Below are 11,557 nucleotides of genomic sequence, written 5' to 3' on the forward strand. Positions count from 1 at the left end.
GCATCTTACCACTGCACCATCCCGGCGGGGTCCACGCTAAAAATGTCCTTACCTTCATTCGGTCATTCTTAGAAGCTGGACGGAAATCCAAAGCGGCTTGTGTTCGACGGGCGCTATCTTAGGGGGTATGTTACGTTGACGGTATTAGCCCTTCTACCAAATGTGGCGAGGTCGTGACAATGCTGACGACCGCAAACGAAGAGACAAGGGTTGCAGAATTAACAACTCGGCGGCGGCGATAACAGCAACCGTGCCCATCGGTCGTCCAACTATGGATGACCGCCGCACTGGTGAGCGTTCAATTTAAAGCCGGTGAAGAAACATTTAAATGAAGTTGGAAAGGTCACTATAGAACAACCTGAAACAATATTAAAACAGATGCCTACAGCCACTCGAGATGCGTCCTGCGCGATGCGGAAAGTGATAAATCCGTGCCCAACGTAATGCGCTAACATGACAAAACTTTTGTGCCGTTGCCTAGGTCAGTGTGCGTGTTAAGCAAACTGTTAAGGTTGTTTTCGCAGCGATAAATGAAAATTACAATAGTTGGCGGCAATAGGGTCCACGCAAAGATTTTAAATTTGACTCGAATGCTTACAAAGAACACCTCTACGGAGGTGTTGAGCTACAAAACTACGATAAATACTGTTTCAGGGTTCCTTAACATATCAGGCGTTTCACATAATACCGCTGGTAATTAAAAACAGATGTGGTCTGACGTATGACTTTTTCTAGTGGTGGCGAACATTCGAAAACGAATCATGCTAATTTGCTGGTATCTAAGCAGATAACTGTTAACTATCATTATAGAACAAAATGAGCAATGAGCCTTTGACCATCGTTTCGGCAGTTGGTAAGAGCTTTCTCTTTGGAAGGCAGCCAGTTTTGGAACTGAGCAAGGCATGACTCAATAAATCAGCAGCTGCAGCATATAACAACGACAGGAAGTACGGTATACGGTTCCTTTGGTCAATTCCGAGAGCTGGCGTTTCGTGCGAGTCCCAATGTAAAGCTAACAGAACTAGGAAGTGGTCTGTAACGTTGACCATGCGAATATTGCCCTTAGGAGCCTCAGTGCACCAATGTTGTGCCACAGTGGGAACAAGCCTCGACTGGGAGAATCGTCACCGCTTTAGGGGTGGGACAACGAGCTTAAATTGCTGCGCCAGTTTTCAGGACCAGTTCTTGGCATCTTAAGCCAGACGTCAAGTAAAGCTTGAAGCGCACACTTTGCAGTCGCTCGCTCCGAAACAATAGCGCGTGAAGAGAAGGCCACGTGCGTGACTGTTCGCCCACCTGGCCTCTGCTCGACGGCGGGTTCCGTGTTGGGGGGAGCAGCATCTCGGTGCACTCTAGTGGGGGCATCTGGCACCAGCTGATGCATACGAAGCTTGCGGCAGTACACGGATGCCGCCTCCGGCTCCAGCGCAATGATCAGCTGTTCCGGGAAGTCAGCCGACCCGATTCCCGCCTGGAATTGAATTTTAGCAGTAAGCTTTAGGAAAGGTCGCAACGGCGTTGGCTTTTTTATCCGAATGCTCAGCTGGAAGCTTCAGTTCATTAGATGTTAGGCAAGGGAAGGCGATCATATCAAGCAGAACCGAGGTGACTGATGCGAGATCGAATGCCGGCTTTTCGATGAATGATGTTAAAGAACTCTGCAGGTGGTCGAAATTTCCGCCCTAGCGAGTCGCTTTGGGACGTTAAACCCCACAAATCAACCAAACCACTCAAAATCGCAACTTTGCAGTTAATGAGTGAGAGTGTGGCATAATTTCCCGGGGCCCTCGGGGAGAGGCGAAAGTGGCGGGCTTTGCAGCTGGCACACAGAAGTCTCTTTTGCGGATCTTATTGGCGGGGTTTCTCTTGAGTCAAACGACCAAAGGAAGCCGCGTTTGCAGCTTGTTCATCGCGCACTATGCTGCGGTCCCAACACGAGAAGAATATAATAATAATAATAATAATAATAATAATAATAATAATAATAATAATAATAATAATAATAATAATAATAATAATAATAATAATAATAATAATAATAATAATAATAATAATAATAATAATAATAATAATAATAATAATTTATTTTTCCTTTACTACAAGGAAAGGAAAGGAGCAGCCGCTAAAAATCTGCTTCGATGAGCAGCTTGACGGGGCGGCTGCCCCTGCATATGACGGCATTTCACAGCAGAGAAAGTCACGCCCACACAGTGAATAAACAATCAATGGAGAAATAATTAGACTACAGAAAAGCGCTAGGTAAATCAGAAAAAATACATGAAAAATAAAACAAACGCCGCAAGACAGAACAACTAACTTAAAAATATGTATTTATAGAAACATTTCGCGGATTAATTTAATGGGAGGAAGAGAGAAATCTTGATTAGCAAAGTATTGATTTAATATGGTAGGAAGCGAAGCATCTGCGGCACGCTGTGCCAGTGCTCCGGGTGTCGTATGTGTTTATGTTGTCTTCAAGCGCTGCTATGAGTGTTAGTGTGTTGTCCTTTTTACTGATGCCTTGTTTATATAATCGCAAAAGCCTGTAGTTATACAAAGATGTTACTTTAACTATTTTTAGCTGCTTAAATATTGGTCCTGTATGTTCGATGTATATGATGCGTGTGGCTCTAACTTGGTGCTGAGGGGACAGTTTGCATAAAAAAAGCTGTTACTGCCAGTCCCTTTAAGTAATCTCAGAAAGCACCGAGAACAACATTCGGCGGGGAGTACGACGTGTACTCTTTTCAATGCCGGCCCCTAAAAGCGACGTCGCTAACATCTGGAAAAGTGACGCAGTTTCAAGATGATCTGAGTTTTTTATTGCAGGTCGTTCTTAACTTGCGCAGAGAACACGGCAAATACAGCTACAAAAGACACTCCGATCAAGCATTTAAAGATGAATTTTACTATACACTCGACACACCTAGCTAAGCAGAGTAAACGTAATTTTCGCCTAAAGATTCGGCTCTCAATGAAATAAACAGCACGGGTTTCTGGTGTTACAGAGAAGCACGAACCTTGTAGGCAGCGGCGCGCATGAACTGCTTGGCGGGCTGCCGCCAGATAGCCGGCACGGTGACCACCCAGCGCACGTCGTCCGCCAGTATGGTGCTAGCCGACTGCTCGCTTAGCTCCTTGAGCGCCTGGTCCCGGAAGTAGCGGAGCGCGTGCGCGAACACCGTCAGCGCCGCCATGGAGCGCCCGTTGGCCGCTCGGATCTCCGTGTCCCGGCTCAGGTTCTGCGTAACAGGATTGGTGTGAAAAACACGAAAAAAAAAATGGCAAACAGGTGAACCAACGTAAAATCTATGAAAGAGACCAAAAGTTATGAAATCCTGACAAAAAGGTGTGTATAAAAGGTAATAAACTGAAAAGGTGGTTATACAATGCGAGCAATGACTCCTCTGGCAGCTCACCTCGTTGCTGTGCAGCGCCATCTTGAACTTCTCAAAGAACATCCACCTCTTGGCCTCTTGTGCGTCCAGGTCATGGTAGACATCGCGCGCCGTGAATCCGAACGAGTGGAACTCGCCGTCTGGGTTCAGCAGTAAGGTGGTGGGTGTCTTCTGGTTAACGACGCCCGGATCGCCGCCTGCCAAAGATCCTCATTCTTCACCACAGTGGTGGGGACAGAATTCCGTGGGATGAAACTGCAAACCTGCTGCGTTGTCCTACCGTCATTCACAGCGTGCAGTGCAACATTTAAGACACGGCTTTGAGGTTCCGCTTGGCCTTTTCATGAATTAGTTAGGGGTCACATAATGGGCGCTACCATTAAATTTCTAGCAAGAGGAATATTTTATTGGTAGCGAAGTATTATTGTTAAATACTCTTGGCAGCCCTACTGGAGAAATCATTTTTGATCAACAGAATTTCTCGGGTAGCAATATTCATTACCATTTTTCAGTGCAGATGAAAAGCAAAAGCGCCTGTTGGGTTTGCTGAAAGACCATTCTCGCAATCAAATTTTGGTCGAGGGATTCCAAGTGGCCGCCGGCGACTTCTATAGGGATCTTTCTATAGTTGTCGCCAGGCTCCGAACAACGCGGCCTCCCACTGCTGAACGTTAGCGTAATCAAGCAGGGAGGGGGATCCTGAGGGCAAGCAGTGTCTTCAAGCAGATGAATGGAGGCCTTGCAACGTGAGTGTATACCACCGCGAAATGATTTAGTTTTAAACTGCAGATATTCGAAGAGCACGAGAGAAACTGGTCTAATGTGGCGAGTTTAGAAACGGCATGACTGATATCGGGAGAACACAAGACAAACTGGTTCAATGTAGCCAGCATCTCAAACGAACATTGCAATATTGGGAGAACGAGGGTAGATTGGTCCAATGATGTCACTATTTTAGAACTGCAGGAGCAACGCTGGGCGAACGTGTGAAATTGATCCATCATTGAATGTGTGGTAGGTTGGCATAACCGTTGGTGAAAATAGGTGGCAATACTGGACCTTTGTAGTACCAATGTTCATTTATCTGTTTCCGAAATTGCGCCGTTGTCTTGTTCTGCCTGGTTACCATATTAATGCCTATAGTGTGCGCGTAGTTTGGCTAAACAAGGGGCCCAGGCAGCACACACCATCGGTCCAATATTGGTGTGTTTTGGCAGTTCATTGGCCTTATGTAGGCCTTGCATCGCCAGCATACTCCAATATTGGGCCAATAGTTAAAGCTGATCAAATTTGATTCTGCTTCGCTACACCTAAAATATATAATACTGACCTTAGGTACCCCCCTACGACCAACAGTCGCCAGTACTGATTTTCTGTGAAGTTCAAGCGGACCACAAACGTTTGCTCCTGCATACACAGATACTGAACACAGGTTTTTTAAAATACATCCATCTAAAGAAAACCATAATCGGGACAAATTATCGCACTAAATGACTACTATGGCAAGCCCCGGAGCTTTCATACTGCCTTCCCTCATTAGTTGTAATAATGAAACGGTCTCCAAGCTTGCCAATTTTATGAAAACAATCAAAGTTGCCCTTACTGTCCAATCAATTTCGTGCGCAGCAAAAGCCATTCAGTTCTGTCACGTACAAATGCTGCAGTCAGTGTTTTAGGATATGCTTTTCTGCGATGAATGTATTTTTTCCTTTTGTACACGTATCATGCCATGTTTTCATGTTGTAATAAAGAATACTGCTGCTTGTGTGTACACGTATCATGCCATGTTTTCATGTTGTAATAAAGAATACTGCTGCGTGTGCTCCTAGGTGATTTATGCCCCATGGTGCTGCTGCATTGCTTTGCCACTTTTCCTTCGCTAAAAGAGGGCACGTTCCAATCGAGGGCTCAGACGGACGGACATATTTCTCTGGGGCCTCTAATTCTAACGCATTGATAATTAAATTAGCATTGAGCAATCATTTACTAAGCCCCAAGCCATAGCTGCAAGTACTCGTGTCCGTGCAGTCTGGGCCTCCAGCTTCCAGCCAGTCCCAGCCCGGGATTTGCTCTGTATGGCATTTACCATACTGCGATCGAACTGCGTCGAGATCGTATTTGGAGCCTTCTCAGAATATTAAAAAAGTGAGCCTTGTCCACACTATACGACTGGAACTGCAGCCTGACTACTCTTGGCAAAGATGGGCTGCGCATTCTAAGAAAGTGGTTTTTGAAGGGAGCAAATGCCGTGCACGTGGCAAGTCAATTGGCGAAAGGTTTTGCCTCTGACGACCGATGGTTGTTCGACGCCTAGCAAAGCGTGTTCACCGGCGAGTGTTGATGTCTCCATGTTTATACTCGCGCAAAGCTTTCCTTGGCTCTGCAGCTGAAGCTCGGCAGGAATTGACACACCTTAGTGATCGTGCCGCGGCATGTATTATGAGGAGTAGGGGTGCAGATGGTTGAAGGCGAAGTTGAATGAGGTAGCCCATTCTCCACGAGACGAGTACAAAATCCCCTCATCTTCCCTCTCCAGCCATCATCATAATCATGTAATCATTAAGCAAAGTATGGTGAAGGCTTCTTTCTTCCATATCCCTCCAATTAACACGGTCCTGTGCTAGCTGCTGTTTCGGTTTATAAGGTTTAACGTTCCAAAGCGACTCTGGCTATGAGAGACGTCGTAATGGAGGGCTCCGGAAATTTGGACTATACGTGGGCTCCTTTAACGTTCAGTGACACCGCACAACACAAGAGCGCCTTGCTTTTTGCCACCATCGAAAAGCTGCAGTCGCGGCCAGGATTTCATCCCACATCCCTGGGCACAACACTAGAACGCCCTAACCACTGTACTACCAAGGCGGGGTTGTGCTACCAGCATACACCTGACATTTGCTAACATCTTAATCCTATCCACCCAATAATTATCTGCCGCCTCCTGCTATACGCTTTCCTACCTTTGTAATCCAGTTGGTGGCCCTTAAAGACCTCCTCTCATCGCAGTACATATCCTGCCCATCAGCTTTTTCGTCTTGATTTCCACTACAATGTCATTAACTCGAGTTATTTCTCTGGCTCACTATGGCACGCTTTCTATCTTTCAACGTTACACGTTCGATTTTTTGTTTCATAGCTCTCTGCGTTGCCCTCAAGTAGAAACCCTTTCGTTAGCCTTCACGTTCAGCTTCATTGGAGAGTACCGATAATATGTAACTTATTACCATATATAATACGCTTTTCAAATCTCGTTCACTACCGCACTGCTGATTTTAGAACTGCCTCACACGGTGGAACCTTCTTTTCGTCATATCAGAACAGGCTTTCTCAACTTTTTTATAATCGTTAATCAAGTTGGGAGGCCAACATTCGTACTCCGCCGCGTTCCACGAGCAGCTTCGTGACTATTAAAGCCCTAGTTTATTTGCGTTTAAATGCAGTGTCCTCCTTTTATTGCATCGGAGTTTCACTTCGCGTAGACAGCCTGCCAAACGTGCAATCTTGTTTTATTTCAGTGAGTAAAGAAAAGCGCTTGGCTGATATTGGTGGTCGCAGAACGCACACTCCTTCCGCAATACGCTCCTCAAAAAACTAAAATGGACGCTGGTAGCGGCCCCTTAACCGTGTTTAGTTTTTCCACGCAACCAGAGAAAGTGGGGCCGTCGCTCAGCAGAAAAAGACATATTGTGGTTGTAGGCTCTGTAGTTTCTACAATTTTGTCGCGAGAGGTAGAGATCATGCTTGCCTTTATCATCATTACCAACCGAACTATACCCAATGCAGGACGATGAACTCTCCCATATTCCTCCCATTAACCCGGTCCTGTGCTAGCTGTATTTACTTGACCCATGCGAACTTCTTAACCTCATCCGCCCACCTAACTTCGATTGTAATCCAAATTGTTACCCTAAGCACCATCACTTGTCCTCTCTACGCACTAGATGACCTGCCCATGCCCATGTACTCTTCTTGATTTCCACTAGAATATCATTAACTCGAGTTATTTATCTGGCCCACTCTGGGCGCGCTTCCATTCTCTTAACGTTACACCTACCATTTTTCGTTCTATAGCCCTCTACCTCTGTGTTGCCCTCAACTTAAGTAGAACCCTTTTCGTTAGCCTTCACGTTTCAGCCCCATAGGTGGGTACAGGTAAGACGCAATTGCGGTTATATACTTTCCTCCTGAGAGATACCGGTACTCTGCTGGTCATAACCTGTGAATGGTTGTCAAATGCGCTCCATCCCAATCTTATTCTCCTAGTTATTTCCCTTTCATGGTCTGGATCTGCGCTTACTACCTGTCCTAAGTAGACATATTCGCCTACTACTTCCAGTGCTTCTTTGCCTATTGTGAATTGCTGTTCCCGAGGCTGTTGAACATGGTCTTAGTCTTATGCATATTGATTTTCAAGCCAAAGTTTCTGCTATTCTTGTCTAGGTCATTTACGCTTCTTTGCAGTTCATCCCCTGAGTTACTTAGCCAGGCAATGCCACCAGCGAATCGCAGATTAGTGAGGTATTCTTCATTAACCTTTATCCTTAACTTCTCCCATTCCAAGTCTCTGAATTCTTCCTCTAAGCACCTGCCGGGGTTGAGCAGTGGTTAGGGCGCTGGTATACTGTGCCAAATGATGCGGGATCGAATCCCGGCCTCGGCGGCCACTTTTCGACGGAGTCGAAAAGCAAGGCGCCGGTGTGCTGTGCGATATCGGTGCAAGTTAAAGAACCTTAGGTGGTCGAAATTTGCGGAGTCCTCCACTATGGCGTCTCTCATAGCCTGAGTCACATTGTGACTTTAAACCCCACAAAGCGACCAACTTCCTCCAAGCAAGTTTTGAACAGGACTGGGAAATCGCGTCTCCTTGCTTGACACTCTTCTTCATAGAAATTTTGTTACTTTATGTAGTACTATGGTAGCTGTGCAATTGCTACAAATATCTTCCAGTGGTTTCACTTACAGCTCATCTACACCCTGATTTCGAAATGCCTGTATGACTGCTGAGGTTTATACCCAGTCAAATGCTTTTTAGTAACCAATGAATGTTATTTACAAGGGCTGGTTATATTCCGAGCATTTTTTTGTCACCTGGTTGGTGGTATGGATATTATCTATAGTAGAGTACCCTTGTCATCAGACGCTGTGTATAGAGTGGCGAGTTTTTCTAGCACAATATACCTCCGTCCGTCGCATGTCTGTTGTTACCTTAGCCTTCCCAGCTGCCTTCCCCTTTTCTTAGTTTCTAAAGCTTTAACCTTGTCCTTCGCCACTAGCGGAACGTGTGGCTGCTTTTTACCACGGCCTACCGTTATTTTCCGGACTACTTAGGCTGCTTTATAGATCAGTACCGAACACCACGGCTACTTTATAGATCAGTACAGAACTCCACGGCTACTTTGACTATCCTGTCCATATTTGTGATGACCCTTAGCGCATACATCTGATTTTTGCTTACGCCCAAGTTCGCCGCTTTCTTTAAGGCTGCCCCCGTTCTTTAGAGCTTGCTGTATTTTCCCCATGTTATATTTCCTTATGTCGGGCACTTCACGCTTATTGATTAGCTTTGATATCTTGTTGAGTTCAATCTTGTCTGTTGAGATTGGTGGTTCTGAACCAAATCTTTCGTCTCCTTAGAATGTTTACCGGTATTCTCTCTATCCTACCGCCTATTTATACCACTCACAGTAATGATATCTCTGAAATTACTGTTCATTGCTTCTAGGCTAAGGTCGTCATCCTCGGTTAAAGCTGAATATCTATTCTGTGGCGAGATCTTGAATTCTTCTGCGCTTCCTCTCACCGCTAATTCTTTGATAAACTTATTTCTTACTAATCTATTTTGTCCCCTTTTCCGATCTAGATTAATTCGACACCTTACCATCCTGTGGTTCCTGCATGGCACCTTTCCGATTGCTTCTACATCCTGCATAATGCTGGGGTTTGAACAGAGTATGATGTTAATTTTAGTCTCCCTGCCTTTATAATGACTCTGTAGTGTTGCTGAAATTTGATCCTGTCTTTTGGCTGTCGGCCGCGGCCGTTAGAAATGAAGACGGGCTTAGTGCGGGCAGATTGAAGGACGCATAATAGCATTCAAGCGCGCTGCCTTGTTAAAATAAATTGCGCATGGCGTTACGCACTCTGGATGGCTTTCTGGATATTAAAGAAGCAGCTACCGCTCACCTTCCCATTTGCGCATCATGTGGACGTTTTCCGGGTCCCTGGTGAAGCTGAACGCGTAGCCGCTGTACGTGGTGCCGAAGTCGATGGCTACCACCACGAAGTGCGAGCCGCCGCACGGCTCGGGGGGCCGGCGCGCCGAGTCGCTGCGTCCCGCTGTCTGGTCCACTGCGCGAGTGTGGGCCGAATGCAACTGTGCGATAGGGCCGTCAAGTGGCGCATAAAAGCGCCCCCACTTCCGCCGCATGAACGTTCATAAATAGAGCACCACGATCCGAAAGCACACAGGCTGTATTATTTCGCAGATCATTTTTAGAGGTGAAAACTTACCCGCCATAACGCAGATGTCTCCAGCTTCGGAAATCGCCTTGCCCGGCTTAGCGTCCACCTCGGCCCCATTGTTCGTGTCTAACAAGGCGGCCCGGGTTTCCGTGACTTGGTCGCCCCTTTCCTGCGTGTCCAAGGCCGACCTTTTATTCGAGCCCGGAAAGCAGACTTCCTCAATGAGGTTGTCATTTTGTACGTCCCCCGTGCCGTTGGAGCCTCGCCTGGGATACACCGGCGGCGGGGGCCCTTCCACTTGGGACAAGTCAAGTTGCTGAATAACTTGTAGGGTATCTTGGTCCAGGCTGTCGTCTACCACCGCTGGACTAGACATTTTTTTGAGCACTTCCTGAACGACGGATGTCCTGTTTAGGCCGGAGAGAGACCTTCTCCGGGGTGAGTCCTTGCTCCGAAAGGCCGTCGGAATTCGCGGCTCCAGCATCGCCTGGCAGAAGTGGTGGCTAAGCACTTGTCGCGGCACGTTCAAACATTGTGTCACAGACTCGAGCGGCTTGCCCAAGTGGTCCACAAAATTCCTGTTGTCGCGCAGCTTAGGCCGCCGGTATTCGCTGTATCCCATAATGGCGTGGTTGCCGTCCCGGTAGGCGACGGTGGCGCGTCCATGATAAGCGGCCTTGCGCTGACATGTCGGAAATCCAAAAACGGTTCTTTTCGCGCACTCCTGGAGGAGGACAGCTTCGCAGGCCTGCCACCGGCCCTTGTGGCACAGGTCTGAAAGGTACAAAGCGGTACTACTTATTGTCTCTCACCACACAGGGCTGCTCGATAGAAACACACCAGCAGCGCTTAAGTCCATTTCTGAGCCACAGTTACGCCCGAACTGCACACTGGGTACAAGGTCGACAATTTGGTTGTTGGATGTCTTTCCATTAAAAAAATGTCATTTTCTGTTGCACACTGCCACCATTGTAGACCTGGCTAACATACCGACGGCGGTGGCTTTCCGTACTGAAGCCAACGGTGTGCGATCGAACCCTGACAGACCAAGTTTGGATGGAACGAAAAATATTCCAGCGCTCTGGCTGCACGCTAAAGACCTTCCATCCGCTACGACATTCAGCATTGCAAGCAAATTGTATTTACTTTTTCAGTTGCATTAGAGTGCCGGAGTCAAGCATACGCAATTAAAATCGCAAGGTGTTTCAAAGTAAGCTCACGGGGAAAAAGGGTACACAGCGGCAGAATAAACCACCAACCAATGAAACCTGCTCTACCAGCTTTCAGAAACGGCCGGCAGCCCAGTGAAATTGTGGTGTTATGCTTGTTTGTCGCGTCCAAGCATCTGGAAGAAGAAACTCCATTAGGGCTTTCTTGCAATACGGACAAAAGCAGAGAAGGGAGGGATTGTCACTACTGAGCTGTGTCCGGGCAGTTGGACAGCGGATGATTCCGCGAATACGGAAAGGATTGAAGAGGGAACCTCTGGGGCTTACATGGTGTGTTGCACCATTGTGTACGCTCTCACGGAGAAGCAGATGTGTGAGCGAGGCGATGACCCATTATAAACCGTGTCGCGTCGTCATTGTTCACTGTCTGCAGTTTCGCTTTTCAAAGCGCTCTCATTGAGACAGTGGGCGCGCTGGCAGCGGGCGTGAAGTATACCTGCTGTCACCCGTTAATAATTAGTAGGATTATTA

The 11,557-nt window shown here is 46.9% G+C and overlaps 1 protein-coding gene across 1 annotated transcript in view; it reads right to left on the reverse strand.

The window, feature by feature from the left end:
* The window catches only part of LOC146206977 (heat shock 70 kDa protein 12A-like), a 76,207-nt gene extending 65,728 nt beyond the window's left edge, over positions 1-10,479 (reverse strand). The window contains exons 1-5 of the mRNA XM_084576006.1: positions 9,906-10,479; positions 9,579-9,743; positions 3,420-3,595; positions 3,021-3,242; positions 1,297-1,471 (exon numbers count right to left, since the gene is read on the reverse strand). Of these exons, the coding sequence (XP_084432132.1) occupies positions 1,297-1,471; positions 3,021-3,242; positions 3,420-3,595; positions 9,579-9,743; positions 9,906-10,479 (1,312 nt within the window). The remainder of the gene's footprint in view (positions 1-1,296; positions 1,472-3,020; positions 3,243-3,419; positions 3,596-9,578; positions 9,744-9,905) is intronic.
* Between the last annotated feature and the right edge of the window lie 1,078 nt (positions 10,480-11,557).

The sequence above is a fragment of the Amblyomma maculatum genome, chromosome 1 (assembly GCF_055883805.1).
Source record: "Amblyomma maculatum isolate TAMU_Amacu chromosome 1, ASM5588380v1, whole genome shotgun sequence".
NCBI lineage: Eukaryota > Metazoa > Arthropoda > Arachnida > Ixodida > Ixodidae > Amblyomma > Amblyomma maculatum.